Source organism: Nyctibius grandis, chromosome 8 (assembly GCF_013368605.1).
Source record: "Nyctibius grandis isolate bNycGra1 chromosome 8, bNycGra1.pri, whole genome shotgun sequence".
In the NCBI taxonomy this organism is placed as follows: Eukaryota; Metazoa; Chordata; class Aves; order Nyctibiiformes; family Nyctibiidae; genus Nyctibius; species Nyctibius grandis.
The window spans coordinates 27,672,514-27,691,564 of NC_090665.1; the positions used below are offsets into that span (position 1 = coordinate 27,672,514).

The 19,051-nt window shown below is 37.4% G+C and overlaps 1 protein-coding gene across 1 annotated transcript; it reads right to left on the bottom strand.

Moving 5' to 3' along the window:
- Positions 1-1,216: 1,216 nt before the first annotated feature.
- On the bottom strand, positions 1,217-17,605 carry RNPC3 (RNA binding region (RNP1, RRM) containing 3). The gene is made up of 15 exons (XM_068406080.1): positions 17,370-17,605; positions 16,084-16,131; positions 14,830-14,948; positions 13,574-13,654; positions 12,723-12,834; positions 12,152-12,220; positions 10,506-10,654; positions 9,422-9,547; positions 8,387-8,523; positions 7,375-7,536; positions 7,109-7,203; positions 6,971-7,029; positions 6,324-6,456; positions 5,282-5,354; positions 1,217-1,446 (listed from the first exon to the last, which is right to left on the bottom strand). The coding sequence occupies exons 1-14, from the start codon at positions 17,589-17,591 to the stop codon at positions 5,295-5,297; spliced, it is 1,572 nt and encodes a 523-aa protein (XP_068262181.1). The 5' UTR covers positions 17,592-17,605; the 3' UTR covers positions 1,217-1,446; positions 5,282-5,294.
- Positions 17,606-19,051: the final 1,446 nt, after the last annotated feature.

The following is a 19,051-nucleotide window of genomic DNA, read 5'->3' on the forward strand; positions in this document are numbered from 1 at the left end:
CCTAATGACTTGTTAAAAAAATACAGGTAATTTGACCTGAAATATCAGAACAAACAGAAAAAACATTCTGAGGGAAAGAAAAAAAAAAAAAACAAAAAACCACCATCAGAAATGGGTATACAAAACCCCAGTTGATTTAAGGGAATGAAAGCTTTGTCTTCTGACTTTATAGGATGGTGGGGAGCATGTTTTAATTGTTCTTTAATAATACAACCCCACCAAGAACACAGCTTACCGTTATTCATAAGGGAATGGCTACAGAACACTCAAGTTTTCTTTTTTTTAAGCCACTTTCTTCTCTCTTCTAAGCATCATAAACCCTTCAGAAGTTCTCATAAAACTTCCTCAGTGTTTTTTTCCTGGCCTACTACTCCAAATACAGATAAGATAAACAAACAACCACACAGTCCACACGTGAATGCAGAAAATAAGCTAAGAAGAATTCCAGTAAAAGCATTTTAAAGTAATCTGCTACGCCAGTTCATATTGAAAAAAACAGCAAAGATCCACTTACTTTGGTCCAGCAGTCAATACTAGTGATATTTAGGCTGTTTGCAACTGGAATGATGACAAAACAAAAGTCTTTACACCAGCCTGTTACCACACCATTAACTACGAATTAATATTTTATGGAATAATTTTCTCAAATCCATTGGACTCTCTTGCCAAGTAAATGTCATTGCAATGTTTCCCACATGGTTTTAGAAAGTTACGCTAATCTTCCTAGTATGTAGCAAATCTTACTATGTGACCTCCACAGCACTGATTTTTATTAAATACAGTTCAACAGGGCAAGGACCACACCTACACTGGTTTAACACTTTAACTGCTATTTGTTTTAATGACTTTAGGCTCACTAGTGATATTTTTCAAGATGTGGATGAACAATGAAAGTTAATTACTGAGGAAAAAACAGTGCCTAACTTCAGAGTACAAATTCATGCCAGTACACTAGTTTTCCCACTTAGTGTCCAAGACAAGAAAAAAGATTTACACTAAAATGAGATTATCCTTAGGTTTTCTTATCTTTTTACCCTGAAACAGTAACAACTAAACATCACACTCAAAGAGGTGCATATGAATTTATACTCCGACTCATCTAGAACATGCTGCACAGTTACCACTGGACTGTTCACCTTTAAAAAAAAAAGTGTCTTCCTCCTCCTTCCCACTCCCAAATCCCACAACAAGTCCAAATGAAGAGAAAAAGGCAAAATGAAGAGAAAGGAAATAATTTATTGGAGATTTCACAAGCAAACTAACACAGATTTATCATACAAGTCTTGTGACAGTTTAAAGATATCTGGAATCTTTAAGATGATAAAATTTATACTCTGCCTTAAATACTTTAGAAATGCTACTACGCACAGTTCAAGAGTCCTGATGATTACACTGCTTCTTCCCCCAGCTTGATAATACTTGAAAGAGATGGAACACAAAAGGGACCTGGAACATCACAAAGGCATGTTAAAAGTAAGAACAACCAGAAAATAGTAGTGTTATGCTTTCTTTTGACAACTAAATTGAAAGATGTTTAGTATTTAGAAAAGTGCTGAATGTCTGAAAAAAATCTAAATTAATAGATACAGGCTGTACTGATTTTATATTACAGTAAGTTAAACAATAATGTAATATGAAACCCACAAGAAAAATATGTCACTGGCAACAACACTACTTCACTGCAGAGAACAATCTAAAAAAAAAAAAAGCAAACCAAAAAGTAGCAGCAATTAATAGTTAATAGTTCAATTCCAAATACTTCATTGTGAGATATTGTTAGATTTTCTTCTCTACTCAAAAAAAGAAAGTAAGGAATGTACAAACTAAGTCAACTACAGATTGTTTCTAATATACCAGGACAACAGTAATCATCAAATGATCTAAAATACTGATCAACCCTTTAATATTATTAAGAATTGCTCTGCAACATATTTTAACAAACCTATTATTGTTATTATAATATTTATTTAAAGAAAAACAAGACGAAATCCTCAGTGTGAGCTCAGCACAGCTCCACGCACATCAGTGGAACGCTTCTAGCTCGTACAAGCTAAGGAATTGGACAACAAATTAGCAAATTATATGACCTTTGAGGAAGAAGGTGGAGGCCACATTTTAAGACTAAGAACCTTCATCATGTCTATTCACACAACACAGACGACTCATTGGTTTTTTTTTTTCCCTTGAAAAAGTACCCTTTGCTTTTAAAATTACCAGATTAGTTCAAGCTCTAAAACATGTAAACTCCTCCCCATACCTACTCTATACGAAAACTCAGATGTAGTTGAGTGCTACAGGAAACATTGCACAAAAAAAAAGGATACAACAAGAAAGGATACACTCTGCATGACAGTATTACTGCAGTATTTACGCAGGAATGTTTCTAAAGAAGAACAGCAGAATGTGGTTTAATTTTACTTGATTCTCAGTATTGCATACACATAACTTTATGCTACCTATCAAAAGCAAATATGCCTCTTTGATAAAATACAGTTTTGACCCCTTATGAGATTTAATGAGGGCTGATGAGTCCATCAACACCAAACTCCATATTCAGAAGTAAATACATTTTTTGATAACTTTAACTACTAGGACAACACCAGATTTTTCTATCTCATTAATTCTCCTTCAAGTCTTTGCCATTTTACAGACTCACTTTTTCCATCAAGTTCAAAACCCAATCATGTTCCCATTCAATGCAAGCTTTCAAGTCACTTCTTCCCTACGAAGAAGCTGGAGACCTCTCAACATCAGTTTCTTCTACCAAGAATACCTTTCTCCCAAAAAGCTGTATTTTAGCTACAGAAAAATAGTCACCCCAAATACTAACTGAAATTTTCACCAGTCCACCAAGAAAAAGACATTTCAGCCAGCAAGCAGTTGCATAGTAGCTTTATAAACCATGTGTATTTTCTCTAAAGGATAAAACCATAGTAGAGAAAATACTAAAAAATAATAAAAATATTTTCAATAACATTCGTAAATTTAAAACAGCTTCTTCCTGTTTAAAAATAATCAAAAGCTTAACTTATGTCAATTTAGTTGTTAAAAAAAAAAACAAACAACAACATTGAGACAAAGGATACAGATCAAATTTGAAGTCCCTCAAATGGTCGCATAAACTTGTTTACATGCATAGTTATGTTTCAAATGAGATCCTGACACTATTCTTCCTTACAGACTCAGATTTCTGTCATGGAATTCTGCATCATAAGTCAGCATCCAGCAGAATATTTCAGCAGGAACAGGAAAACAGTCATGTAGAAATAGGGTTCAGTTTCATCATTAGTTGGGAAGTGAAATAAATATTTTTAATTAAACCTCATGGATCACTAGAAATCTGTATTAGTCTATGGCACATTCTGTGACCTTTACACACAAATGGTCAAGGTAAGGAAGAAGTTCTGCCCATGATACATTAAACCAATGACACCAAGGTAACTCATGTAGACCTTCAGGCACACAAATAAGTCTTGCCATAGGTACGTGTTCACTCACTCCAAAAAAAGGTTCTGAGTTGACCATCAACATGATTAATAACCAAGTAAGCACCTCATTATTTTCTTTATGTAATTCAAGCATTATTTAGCATGCTTAGTGAAGACAGAATTAGATTTAATGTACAAAATTAGTTGGAAAGATACAGAATTCCTAAAAGAATAAGTGTTCATTTATAAGGCTTTTCAACAGCTAAAATACTTCAAGTTTCTTTTTTGCATTTAAAGAAACCTTAGTAATTTTCTTATTAGACACTGGATAAAGTAATATAAATACAAGATTTTTTTCTAACAAGGAAGGAGTAAGAAACAAGACTGAAACATTCCCATAAACCCTTGTTGCTAATAGAACACTTTAGCCAAGGCTCATTCGTCTCTTTTCAAAGGCCAATACAGAAGAATGCCTGTAAAAAAAGTAATCTTTAATTTGGTAAAATAAAATAGATTTTGCAAACCACAAATCAGTCACTCAAAACAGGAACTGGTCTTAGAGCATCTCAATAATGAGGGAAACAAGCTCAAATATAATCTGATGAAAGAATCCTTAGACAACTGACAGAACAAGAAACCTGCAATTAAAGTAACTGTTATAAATAGAAATACAACCCTCACAATAACCATACTGTGGGGTCTCCAACCAATTTTTAAAAATCAAAAACAGCTATTCACATCCTTTATTTCAAACTTCAGGGTTTTTTCCAAAGTAACATGATCAAAACATCCAGATTAAAAACACATAATGGAGTACGTAGAATGTTTCAGAAGCATTCAGCCTAAGCTTTGAGTTCATTTGGTCTTGGCTGGAGGCATAACCAGAGTAATGCCCAACTGTAATCTCCAATTAAGTTAAATGCCCTTTAAATTTGAGCTAGCTGATCTATCAGAGGGTGTAGATTGAGAAATAAGTGCTTCTAATTCTTGCACCAGTTAGCTCACGTGCTAATTTGAGACAGTTCACTACTCAAATGTTTTTAGGCCATGAAAACGCTCACAGTTAAATTAGAGCTATTTTGCTTGGGTTACTCTCATATAAAGCAAACACTTAGAGTAAGCAGTAGTGAAGTAAAGCTACATGATAGAAAATGAAGTTAAATAGTGATTACTTTCTGCTAAAAGTTACTTTCCCATCAAGTTTACACAATAATGCCAAAAATCAGGACCCATGCATTCCACAACAAAGGAAGCCTTGATCAATGCAACATTAAGTAGCATTTTCTGACACAACATCCTTTCTTAAATCTGTCAAGTTTAAAGGATGCTGTAACAGTACTAACATCTCATTTTCCAAAGTTAGCAAAGCCAAAGGTCCTTTACAGAGCTAGCAGAAGTGAGTTTATTGCTGGAAACAGTTCTTCAGGATCACTTTACAATGGTGGGATGGAAGGGAAGAGGAAGAGAGGCAACTCTTTTCAAAGCCAAAACCCCAGAAGATTGCCAAAAGGTAAGGGGTCAGATTCCACAGAGTTATTCTCCCCATCTCCCCAAATCAAGGATTAGAGACACTGACAAGTACCCTAGGATCTCAGGATTAGGGAAATGGCAGTCTCAAGAGTTTCTAAAGAGAGGAAGAATCAACATTTTAAGCTTACACCAATTATATACCTTGCATTCTGTTTTTCTGATATAAGTGCACATTAAAGAAAATTATATGGAACATTTCCCCTCCACCATCTAAAGCAGCCATTAAAAAGATAATAAATAAAAACAAACAAAAAAACCCCAAAAATTAACAAAAAAGCCCCAGCCTATTTATTTATTTATATTTTCAGGCAGAGAATCCATACCTTGTGCAGTGTTCTATTTTTTTCTTTTCCCTTCACTGGCATCCTGTTTTGGTCTAGCTGAACGAGCAAATTGCTGAGATTCTGTTAAGGACTACAAATGTCAGTGATAAACAGAAGCCAATCAAGAAGCAAAACAGAAGTGTTATTTCAGCAAAAGACAGTTCAAGAAGTGGTCTTTATCTGTTAATCAATTCTACTACAATATTAAATATAACAATAGTGTCTATTAATCAAAGATTACGACCTCACTGATCTGCAGTACAAAAAATTTAAAGAGAGCCTGCTCAAGAGTTTACAATACTAAGTAAATAAGGAGGACTAACTGGGAATGGGTTAGGTGCAAACAGAATAACTACAGCAGGATAAATGCTTGATATTTACAATCCTCCATCCCAGCACATTAATTCCATAACTTTGATGTCTCAGTAGGTATTTGGGAGGAAAAAAACTAACAGGAACAGGGTGAACAAGAGTGCAAAGAAAAGGAAATAAACTATGAAACACTTAAGTGAAAAATAAGAAAGGACAGGAAGAGATTTAAAACTTAGACAAAAAACAGGGCAATGCAATCAAAAAGTGTAGAAATCCCAACATGTTACACAGGCTCAAAAAAGTAACTGACAATTCCAGCTGGAGAAGCAGTCTAAATAGAGACCACTGACCCCGACAGGGAGCATTTCTTTATGTTCTTTATTCTGCAAACACAGGTTTAACCAAGTCAAAAAGCCTACTTAATTTAAATACAATGGTCATACAAGCTAAATTATCTTTTCTATTGTGTTTGCAGGATCAAAGGGCTAAGATAAGTCAATTTTATTGTCTTAAAGCACATTTACTTTCCTATTTCAGAAGAGATGCCTCCATATATTTTTTTAGTTATCATAAAATTAACAATAGTACACTACATTCTATGCTGCCTGGTTTTCTTAAGGCATTTCCTCTTTCCATAGATTTCTAGTAGGTAGAAAACTGTAACAGCAAAACTAGAGATTAACGGACAGATTACAAAGAATATAATGCAAATGTTCGAAGAAAAAGATACAACCACCATGGGTTTTTCAAATAAGACGTATCCATTTGCTTCTTTTAAAGCTTTAGCAGCTGCTTTTTCATTAGGAAGTCCAATGAAAGCCTGTCCCTTCATACGGCCTTCTTTCATCAAACGTATATCAAACCTAGAGGCAAAATTGAGAATTTGGAATTACTCATGTTTAACCACACTTTCATATTTCACAGTACAAATATAATTCTCATGCTTCAAGTTGGAGAAATAGAAACAGAAGCAGAGCCTACAAGCAGGAATTATGTCATTGGAGACCATTTTGCCTGGAGGAACCATTCAGTAAAAAGTGACATTAGACGGCAGGATGGCAAATTGGTGTGCAGCTGTAGTAGATATGACATACGCAAAATGATCAGATACACACAATCACCTACACTGTTCATTCTGTGTTGCTCAGCCAACAAACAGTAAATTTGGTAACAAAAATATAAGGGCAAAAAAGCAGGGTCTTCAGACACTTAAAAAAAGATTCTATTTCTGTACTTGTGATAAATGTAGATTTCCAGACAAAATGCTTTTTTTTTTTTTCAAACTAGAGATGACTAGTTTTTAAATAACAATTTTCACCAGTATTATAGAAGTTAACATAAAAGGCTTAATTTTAAACAAGTATCAAATTAACTTACATATTTCGTTCCACTTCTGACTGGAAGTCAACGTATCTTCCAAAAATGAACTTGAGATCCTGAAATTAAATGGTAGGTATAAGAGGAAAGCTGATAAAAAGCCCTTTTGATAAATATTAAATTTGCTTGCTTACCTACCTTTTCTTGAACTTGTTTAGCTAAATTCTTCACATATATCCTGCAATTTGGATCACCTGGCTCATAGTTTTTGAAAACAGAAAATTTTTCCATTTCTTGAAGACAGAAAAACAGATAATGCTTTAGGTCATTTAATTACTTTGTATTTTTGCTCACTATAAAATAAATAAATTTAATATGTGATCAATTAATAAAGGAAATACTTAAACTATTTGTTGCAACAAATCAAAGAGCTATTATGAGATAATTTAGTCTCAAGGTTATACCTTCTCTAGAAAGTCTGTTTTTTTCTAGATCCCTTCTAGAAATAAATTCTGATGGTATTTCATCATCCTCCTCTTCAGTTTCCATTTTATCATTTGAGCTAAGAGCTGGGAATATCCTTCCAAAGCCTGTGTTATTGATTTCTTCTGTGGTTGCATAAAGGTCTGAAATTTCAACACATTATGTAAGTGGTTTGTATGTTTATTCACAAGAGGATCAACAGCAAGCAAAAAAGCATACTCCTTCCAGTAACATTTTAATGTAGTAGACTTTGTAAAACAATTTGAAGAAATGCGTTTTAATCCCTGGTTTGACAAACACACCTGCTCTACATGGTCCTATAAAATCAACTGTACTACAATAAAAGCCCATGGCACATGGCAGTTAAGGTAAAACGAGCCTTGCTGCTCAAGCTTGTATCCATTTCAATGGTTTATCTGATTTTCATTTGAAGAAACTGTATATTACTGTAAAGTACCAAGAAACACAGACTGACCATAACCCTATAAGAAACCATCACACCTCGTTGCTATTATCATCCAGCATTTTTATAGCAGATAATGACTGCATCACAGAGAAGGAGTTGGCAACCATTTGAATGCTGCTCTCTAAGAGCTGGAAAAGGAAAATCTGAAATTAGCCCAATATATTACATTATGCAATACTGAGAATGCATTTGTAACATATTTGCTAAAAACACCTTAACATTTAAAAAAGAGTGCGATTCACCATGAACACACAGATCACATAGGAGAGAAAGAGAACGTTAAAATCCTCTAGATCCTTTACTGTACCAAAGCAGAATTCTGTGTTTTAACATGGGAAAAACAGCAAATGCAGACAAGATGCAAGTTGGTATTCTTAAACAAACCCTGACGTATACCACTTATGAAAGCTCCAATACAAAAGAAGAAAAGAAGAAAAGAATTCCCTGGCCTAAATTTTAGCAGTCTTCTACACACTGAAACCACATGGATTTAATATTAAATACACTTGAAGTACAAACTCTCTTACCATTTTTTTCTTCTTTTTCTGAGTTTATCTGAAGAACAGCTGGGATGTCAGTAGTAATATGAAACTCAATTTTTTTATGACCTACATGCTGTGGCTGCTCAAAGACATCTGATGGTGACAGTGTAGGGTGCGAATTACTGTTTAAAACGAGAACATGTTAATTAAAGAGTCAGATACTCATGAATGCATAGTCAAATACAAGATTTCTGCCAGATAGATTTTATGCTGTTGTTTACCACAAACACCTGAGTTCTCCATTTCACAAATTTCACCCAATAGAGTTCAAGTTGATTAAAACATTGCAAATACAGTAGGTATGGCTGGCAGTAAGAGCAAGCCCAAGAATTATATACCACATTACAGTACAGACAGGCACTTATGAAAAACTTTATCAGTAACTTAAATATGAAAAATAACTGGCCTTGCTGCTGCTCGCACATAGTGTATAAAATATACAAATTTTCAAGAAATATACCAAATCATTTGGAGGAAGGCGGCGGCTATTCACATGCATTCACAACTGAACATCAATACATAGGAATACTACACTGGTGTCTACTGTGCCATAGTACTGCAGTTTCAAAAACCAAAATTATTTAAAACCAAATCAGTTTTTATTCTTCCAGTATCATCCTTTCCTTTTTATTTTAAATTTATATTTTAAGAAGTATCCCAAACAATAAACCCAGACTGCTTCTGTCAGGGCTATGATATGAAATTGTTTTTCTTTTTTTACGAAAAAGGGATTTTAATTTGTTTGATAGCAATAGAAACAGAGACTTTGAACCAGGCACACTTTACTGATTAAGGTTCTTGAGCAGACTTGAGTTCAAATTACACCAAAATTTGGACCTTTAGAGCAATTAAACCAAGCATGAGGATAAAGGAAGACCAACTCCACTACCAAATTTACATATCAGTGAAGAATGCTTGTTTTAAAACAGCAACACTAAAGCAAATATGATACAGAGAATGACATTTAGTAAAAGGAATAATCTTCTGAAAAAGTGCAAAAAACACAGAAATAATACAAACCTGTGGGGAGTACACACAGGAACATTCAATAAGTCTTTAATTCTTTGCTTTTTTCTAACACCACGCCTCTTTGTGTTTATTGGTCTTTTAGGCTGAAGGGTTGCTAATTCCATCAACTTGGTCATTCTATTTTAAACAAAATTTTAAAAAAGAACCAAAGTGGTTTACAGTTTATTTGAAAATACTCACTTTTAAAACCCTTCCCCCTTCCTTAAAGCCCTTGAAATACTCCTTTTCAGAATATGGTTATAAATCTAGCTACCTTGAGACCAAAACTACATTAATAAACTATAAACATAGCAAATCAATATACACAGAGCACTGAACTGACCAATCAAAATCATAATGAGTTCAATGATGCCCCTTCCTTCCCCAAGCATGCACGTAATTAAGACACTGAAGCTGCAGAAATGCTAAGAAGCCTCAAGCTGAATCTTTTATTATAATACTATTTCCACTCAACAGAAGTGCCTTTTTTCAAATGCATGTATTTTTTGGAATATAGCATAGGGACTTACCTTTCAGTTTAATAGCAAATAAGAAAATTGCTTCTTCATTTAGTATTAAAGATTTAAAAAAAAACCAGCTATGATGCAATTCAGTCCCAAACTGCAAGAGAATCCTCAGCCCATACAACCTCCCGTTATTATTTGCTCCTACCAATACACCTGATGGACAAAGAACGCTTTGGAAGTCAGAGTGCACACACGATCAGGCCAAGTAGTTTACTCAGCAAAGATGTGAAAAAATTAAGAATCCAGAAAACTAACTAATTATTGCTTCCTCCATACTCTGCACTCTCTCTTCATTCTGAGTCTTTGTTTTGTCTGGTTTTTATTTTTTTGGACATGGGAACAAATGATAATTTGCATACCATTTAGCCATTTTCCTTCTCTTACTATGATTCAAAACAGCACTGTTCTTCTGTTTTTAAGTCACTCTGGAACGTCCTTAAGCATCTGGAATGATTATCTATATATTGCAAATGTTAACAGATTCTACCATTTGCTGAACTAGAAGCTAGAAAAGTAAACCCACCATTTAAAAGAGCCCAGAAGCTTGCAAATGACTGTAAAATGCATACCTCTCCTTTTCCTCCTCATTATCACTTTCATATTCTGATTCATCTCCACTAGATAGTTGTTCTTCTTCCTCTTCAGGCAAAGGAGGCTCTTCAGGAGGCAGAGGTGGGACTGGGGGAGGTGGTACAGGCACTGGTAAATACTCTTCATACTAATTGTGGAGAAAAAGTTAAAAAAAAGTAATTAAATGTTTTAAGAAAAAAAAATGCATATCTTGTTTTCCTTTACATAATAAAAACAATCAAAGCAATAAATCAGAAGATGACAAGAAGCATTTTTTTAAAGTATGTTTATAGGGATCTATATGCTATTTTGGTAAACTACATTTACTAACAAAAAACTTTCCACAAGAAAAAAATTTGCTGATTTCTGAAGTATAACAGTGAATGTTTCACTCTTTTAATTTGCGAGTTAAAAAAAAATTAGCAACCATGGCCCTGGGCTCTTGCGTTTGCACTCAGCTTTAGGACTTTCCTGAGAGGAATGTGGTCAAAACGTATGGGAGGAGGCCTAAGCTCCCAAGCCATCTCAGTTTCTACACTGAACCTTCCACCACCTATCAAAGTTACATTTCTATTTCTGTAAGGAGTGAGGATTTCATGAAAGGAATCAGGTTTTTCATTGAGAATGCAAAAACCACATAGAAGGAATTACCTATTCACAAAATGATCTCCAGCTCCGCTTTCAACAATCTTACTACACTTAACAGCTACTTTTTATGTACCATCAGTTCCACAAGGCACTGAATTCTTCTGGCACTAGAAATACTCTGTGCCCTTTAGAAACTGCTCTAGGAATTTCGAGGACTGGCTTCTCACCTTACTACTCTTTCTTGCACGACCATTAAATTCACAGTGCTTAACCTGGTCTGATTCCAGGCAATGAGTAAAATTATTCCCAGAAAATCACTGTGAATTCATTTATTTGATAGATTTATTCATAGTTTTCTTTACCAGCTAGCTCCCCTGTTTATTAGAAGCAGGTGTTCTGTTAGGGCAAACACAAAGCGTAGCAGAGCACAACTTCACTATATCCAAATACTGTAGCTACCACTACTGATGCAAGTCCTCTCTTGCTCTGTCTTCCACTGGCAGTCAGTTAAACCACTCTACTACAGCAACAGAGAACTGAGACCACAGAGCTGGTATTTCTATTTGTTTTCAGAAACAGCTTCCCCTAAGCCTCTGCCAGTTTCCCTCAACCCTGTCTCTTTCAAACAGCATCCTGGAGACAAAGCAAGTTAAATCCGAAAGTGCTGTGTAATCTCATTAACAATCTGAATCTCATCAGAACTCCAAAGAAACACACTGATCAGAGAACTTAACACATCACTGCAAGGCAACAGGCTAATGGTATTCTTTTCCTGTATCTGTAACATGATGCTATAACCTCCCTGTTTTTTTATACTCAACAGTTTGAAATATTCCAGTGCTGTCATATATATATTTCTTTGTTGTTAAGTATAGATAAAAAGATTGCTTTAGAAGACTAACATGCATGTCTTGCCCAGTGAAATGCAGTACTATTTGCTATCCTCAGAGATTTCTCCAACTTTTATAAGTTTGAACTTAGATCTCCTACCATGTTACTAACATTTTAAATTGGGAATCTGTTTTATAGTACTTAAAATATATATTAAAAAAGTTACCATGGGAGGGCGAGCAGTAATTGGTCCAAAAGGTGGAGGAAGATTCATTTTATTCATAAGATGAAGTACCTGAAATGATTCAAGATAAGTAAGAGTTCCTTTCAATAAATACATAAATAAATGAAAATAGTTCCTTGCTAAGTATCACAGTCAATAACTTCTGGCAGGTGTAAATCTGCATAGTTTTAATGAAGACACAACTACATTGGTATTAAACAATGTGAAAGCCTGCACTTGAGATCCAACACTAATGGTAAATATGAGAAACACCCTAAAAAGGCTAATCAAAAAAAGCAAAGCATCTTCTTAAAGTGAAATTCCAAGCATTCAAGTCACATCTAATTAGGAAGATCATATCCAGTAAAGTCTTCAGTGTCAATGAAATAACAGTTACTTCTGGTCAATGAAATCCTATTATCTCAACACAGTAAAAAATTTACATTCGTTAACACTATCACAGGAAAACCAACTTAATATCTACTGTGACAAAAAAATATTTCTGTGAATAATTAAAAGAGGAAAAAGGAGATGTTTTTATTTTTATACTTTTTTTTTGCCGTTTTTTACTTACCTGGACATAAAATTTGGGCACACTTGCCAAGGCATTTGCTATATTTGCTAGAATTGTACTTGAAGGTGGTGGATACAAATACTTGAGGCAAGAATTGACAGGAAACGTGAGGCTGAGGAAAAAAGATTAAAAACAAGGAATCTTAGCACCATCATCACATTATGACTGATAACAATTAATGATTACTAGAGGTTTAGCTATTCATTACATCTGAAGTATCACTGAAATATTATTTTCCCTAGAACAGTTTTGGGCCACTTACATTATGTCTTTAACATCAGGGAGCAGTGCATGACAGACTTACTGGGCTTTGGCACAATGAAAGTACCAATACATGGCAGAAAGCCTAAAGCACACAGAAACAATCAATATGTCCAAAACCAAAAGCACAGCATAGTATGCTGTACAACCATCATAAACTCAGTGCCCAAGGTGCTGGATTTATTAGCCCAAAAATAAATTTATTCTTCATGTATGCAAAAATGCAAACAGAGGAAAAAAGAACAAGAAACCTCTGGAAAAAAAAAAGTCAACAGTATTCTGCTGTTAACACTGGGACCACCTACCCACTCCTGAAACTCTTTCTGAGACAGCAATGCATCGTGCTAGAAGGCTGTTAAGCAATCCACAACTTCACAGCTCAAAGCATCAGTTGCTACTCAACTGTGAGGGTTCTAAACTTGAAGAACTAAAATTTTATCTTTATGACAATTCCTACAGCTATGCATGTAGCATATTATAAAACAAACGAGAGAATGCAGCATACCACTTTCTCGTTCAACAGTGCATAACTTATTTCAAAATAAACTGTAACAGAACAAAATAATTAGTCTTAAAAAAAAACCACTAACCCATAGTTGGGTGCAATTCCATTCTCTATTTTAACACAGTTTAGTTCTTTCTTCTCTTCTTCTTTCACTGTTTCTTCTGAACTGAAAAGTAATTTAGCATTATTTAAAACAATGCAAAATTTAAGTGCCTTACATAATGTATGAAATACGTTTAATCTCATATATTAAAAAATATAAGAAATAGATTAGTATAGTATTTTTAAGATCTTTTATCAATGGCATTACTACAGCCATTATTAATTCTTAAGAATTAATACATGTGGATACTTATAGTAGCCAGACTTCTAAGGCCTACATAAATAAATATTTATGCAGATTTAAGTAAGCCTCCCTACATTTAAACACTTCTGACTTAAATCTACTCACAGGAAAAGAAGTAAAATTATTTCATGTTGCACTCTGTTCAGAGACTGTATAAAATCAAAGCTATTAAATCATTGATTTGTTTACATTCAGAGAGTGTAATAAATAACTTAAAAGTTCTATAGTTGACGTTAATTAAGCACTATCGCACAGCTTCTATCACTTAGTTACATTATTACACAGGTAAAACTGAAAGCCTAACTATGCAACTTATTTTTTTAATTAGATACTTGATAGACAATTGAAACCCAAACTATCACAGTTCTTGGTCACACTACCATTAAGATTCATTTATTTTATTTTTTTTTTAAATATTACATATTCTTTAATTATTTGAAGAGAGACTAGGACAGTTTTGCTCTGCTAATGCTTCAAGCTAGATACATGCAAATCAGCTCCAGCCTAGAAGCCAGTGGCTATAATACAGTCTTATACAGTTATGCTAGTAGGTGTCAATTCTGCCTGACCCTTGATTAAATTAGAAAGAAACATCAGGAAAGCATTGCATGCACTGTTTTAACAGAGGAAAAAAAATAATCCTGACAAAAAAAAAAGTAGAAGAGTTTTTTTAAACACAGGAAAAATGTGCAACACAGAGGTCATCTTACACAGACTGGAGTCTTGCTTTGTAAATGAGAACAAACATGACCATCTGCTGATTAGAGATATTAATAACTACAGGGATAAGGTCAGGAATTACTACATGACAATACTGAATGAAACAATAATAATGGGAGAAAGGTAGTCACTTATCTATAGATCTGAACCTGCCTGTTAACACTTCTAAACAGTTACAATTTATCCTTTGACTTAACAGTACTACGAAAGTGTCATGAATATGGCACTTTCTTTCCTTGGCCACAAACATAGAAACTAAATTATCCTGCACATACCTTTTACACTTCTCTGAGACAGTAGGCTGGCAAAGTACCTGCACGCTATCTTGCTCCTTCGCAAATTCAACAACTAAGGTGTGACCTAAAAGTTTCAGCTGATGCAGTCTTGACAAAGCCTTCAAATAATTATAATGGAGAAAAGAAAGGGAAGAGGAAAAACATCAGAATTATTTCAAAGAGTAACTGTTTTTTCTTTGGTTGGCAAACTAGCCATAGGATGCAATCCCAACTGCTTTAAGCTAAACCTGTGCCACTACAGACACAGGTAGTTCTGCACCGTTCCTGCCTTCACAGCCCTGGTTTTAGCAGCCTCTTTCCTGCTAGCAGGAAGGAAAAGAATGTTGCACAACTAGAACCACCGAAGAGACTTAGGTCGTCTGAACACAGTAGTGAGACTGCGGCTTTAACAATGATACTTATTACATAGCCTAGTAAATCTCTGTGATTTCAGGTAACCAGCCTCTTGCTCATGAACTACAAACATGCTGAAGTCCACTAGTAATAGCCAGAAATTTTAAAATCAAGATTCTTAACAGTGACACTAGAAAGCTCCAGCACTCTGCAAGTCCTGATCCTGACAGGCTGCTAACAATTGACACAAAGTAACCTAAATTCAGCACTGTTCACCGTCACACAGTCTTCCTAACTTTTTTGAGTAGTACTTTACAGCATGGCCTAAAAAAAAAAAAGCAACACTAAAAAAAAACAGGGCATAAGAGGGAAATTCAGGACACAGGCTTTTTACCAGATTCATATTTAAAAAGCATTATTAGTATTACCTTTTTGGCATCCATGTCCCCTATTAACATGATAGATTTCTTTTTCTTATCAAAGCTGGGCATAAAAGGCAGTCTTGAATTGCGTACATTGCTATGTCTGATGACTAATATGCAATTATGCAGGAGACAAGTAAATTATGTTTGGTTTATAGTTTATATATAAATGCACACACATGCTAGACAAGGCCCTGATCAGTCTCAACTCAATGAAGTTTGCCACGCTTCAAGTGACAGGTTGGATCAGAAGACTTTCACGAGACCCTTCCAACCCACCTTTCTTATGACTCTACAGAAGTGTTCGTTTTATCAAATCCTTCAAGAACCTCCTGAAACAGAACTCTGATATTACATTGCTCTGTATTTTTTTTCCCCCAACATTGAGTACTAGATGATGTGTAAAACATTTTAGAGCACAACTGGCAATTCAGAAGAGTGCTTTGCTAAAACATTCAATAACAAACTCAACACAAACCTTCACAGCTGCATTTTCACTGGGAAAGGTAGCAAAGGCAGTATGTTTCTAGAAAACAAACAAACAAAAATCGTCATACTGAATTCAAGAAAAAAGGTAAGAAATTGCATGTAAAATGTATGTCCACAAGTAATTTGTAAATTCAAGTTTACATATTTGAAAGCTTCCAGATAGTAGTCATTTAACTCCTACGTGGGGCAAAGGTGAAGGACTAGGGAAATTTTTTCTTAAGAATTTAGGACAAGCCCCTGCTGCATTCAAAAATTAAGACAGCCACTCAGCCGTTTGAGGAATACAAGAAAACAATGTTCTTTTTTCTAGTGAGCAAAAGCCATCCTAAACTGCAAGCAAATACGTATTGATAAAGAAGTTCAAACCTCTTTTCAGAAAAGGAAATTTATTTCAGCACCTCTCAGTAGAACATTTTAATCAAAGCAACTCCTAAAAGTGTTACTTGTCCTGCTACAAAAGTCATAACTATTGTGTTCTGAAAGTCTGGGTGGTTTCTTACCAACCTTTTCCCTTACTTTTTTAAGTATTAAAAAACCCTTAAGCTTTCCAAATTAGATCAAACCCTCACAGAATACACAGTTCATCTTAAACTTAAATTTGTTTTAACACACTTCATTACTTCGTCTTGCCACTATGTGATTTGGTATTAAAAACCCAAAACATTCATACTGTTATAATAGCAGCATCAGAAAAATCATCGTCATGAAGTCAGTATTTTTACTATCCTAGAAAATAAAGCATGACCCTGACACAAGCTGCAGACATTATTTAACTGCAGTTCTGCAGGAATACAAGGCTCTGCCCAAACAGCATGTATCACCAGCCAGATACTCCTACGGTTTTGTTATTTAGAGGAAGAAAATAAAGATCTCAAGAGACAGACCTGTGAAACCGCATCCCTACACCTACCAACAGACACCTCTACACTGCTCTTCCACAGCCTTATTCCTAACACCAGGCGAGGCCCAAGCTGCGGGCAAGGGCACGGGACTTGCAGCCGGCGGGGAGCCGGGACCGCCGTGTCAGACGCTCTCCCGACCACCCCGCCCGGGCCCAGCGCCGCTCTCGCGGTGCGCGGGGCCACAGCGCCGCAGCCCGCCCCGGCCCCGCCCGGCCCGAGCGGGGAGAAGGAAGAGCCCTGCCCCGCAGCCACGCTCACCCCCTCCCTGCGGCCAGCCCCGCACCCCTGGGGCGCGGCGAACGGCCCGGGGCGGCAGCAGTTATCTCCCCCCCCGCCCCCGCCGCCCGGAGCTGGCCCAGACCCCGGCCCTCACCAGCCGCCCATGGTCCGACAGGACGCGCACGGACACAGCGCCAAAGTGCTTCAGTAGATCCTCCTTCTCCGCCGCCGTCAGCTCGGCGGGCAGGTGCCGCACCAGCAGCGTCCGGCCCCGCCGCCGCGCCACGCCGGGGTGAGGCGGGACGCCGGGGTGAGGCGGGCCGGCACCCAGCCCCACGCCGCCCGCCCGCGACTCCTCGCAGCCCGGCGCCGCCATCGCAGCACGCGGAGCCCCGGCGACAGCCGCGCGTACACGGAAGCAAGGGGAGAAATCGCGCGAAAGCGGAGGCGGAGGCTTAGGCCCCAAGTCTCGCGAGACTAGTGGGGCCGTGGGATAGGCCGCCGCTACTAGGGAGGGCGGGAAGCGCGCGCCGACGGGCTGAGGGTTCGGCCCCCGCCGCCCCGGCCCGGCCCTGGGGCTCCGCTAGCAGGCGGGGGGCGGGAAGGGGCGCCCCGGTAAACTGCTGTGCCGGCGCTGCCATTCCTCTGGACCGTGTGCTGACAGGCGGCCGGAGCAGCACCCCGAGCCAGCCGTCGGGGTCCGCCCACCCCCTCGGTCTCGCTTGCCGTGAGCGCTGTGGTGGGCTGCCCGCAGCCTTTCGGCCAGGGCCGTGTCTCAGGGGATGCCTTAGAGAGATGATGTACAAAATGTGCCTTAGTCAAATCTGAAATAATGCTCCAAAGGGAGAGATGATGCTTGCAGTCATCCCCTCCCTTAACAGTTAAGAGCTTGTCTTCAGACTAAATTGTAAGAAGTTGTATTGCTTTCAAAATACCGTTCTCATTAGCCTTTAGCTGAAGAGACTTCTGTTTCCCTCCTGCCACTTTACCCTAACATCAAGGTATTAAGATCTTTCTGGCATAGACATTAATATGCTGCTTCAGGATAGCAGCTGTTGAGTGTCTGGCAAAGGCAAGCAGCATGGGTGAAGCACAGACATAATTACTGCCTGTAATTACGGGCATGAGAGGGGGGATTCTGCAGCATGAGTAGCGAGTACAGAGGCAGCTACCAGCCAGCTCCTACTGAAACCAGACAGGCTGATCCAGAGCCAGCCTTTTTTTCCTGAGGCCAGAAGCTGCGACCTCAAAATGAGGAACAAAAAAATCCCCAGACTTGACGGATGAAATCCCAGGTCTTACCATATCTGATTAGCTGTTTGCTGGCTGGCAAAAGCAGCACTTGCCTAGATCACTGTTGCCACTGGCTCTGGATCCGACAGAGCCATAAAGCCTGATGCTATTGTGCAGAGCCTGAAGGACTTGGCTTTCCACTGGGCAGCAAGAGCACAGAGGGAGACCCAAGCTCTGGGAGTGGTGCCTGGGGTGCACTGAAGCCAGCCACAGAGAAAAAAAATGTTTTGTAGGCTGTGCAGTGTACCTGGTGAATAGGGGATGATTGTTTATTGCATCTTTCAATAGAACAAATAAAGCCTTCAGTACATGAAGTCCTCAAGGCCGCTTCCTTTCCTTGAAGATTCATGATGGACCTGGTCTTGTATGTGCAGTACACCTGAAGGGTCTCAGGCCATGCTCATTTCGTGACTGAACAATCTGGAGAAAGATCTAACCATTGTGGGTGGTCACAGTGGTCTCACTGGGTAGATCAGATGACAGTCCAAATTCATCCAGATGGGTTTGTGAAGGAGTTGGGAAAAAAGACTGGGGAAGCACAAG

What these genes read in the sequence shown, in the direction of transcription:
- RNPC3 (XM_068406080.1), bottom strand. Translation starts at nt 17,591, where the DNA reads ATGGCGGCGCCGGGCTGCGAGGAGTCGCGGGCGGGCGGCGTGGGGCTG. An exon ending in TGCCCAAATTTTATGTCCAG is followed by an intron (nt 12,221 to 12,722) that starts GTAAGTAAAAAA and finishes GAATCATTTCAG; the next exon opens with GTACTTCATCTTATGAATAA. An exon ending in TCAGAAGTGGAACGAAATAT is followed by an intron (nt 6,457 to 6,970) that starts GTAAGTTAATTT and finishes TTTTGCCTCTAG; the next exon opens with GTTTGATATACGTTTGATGA.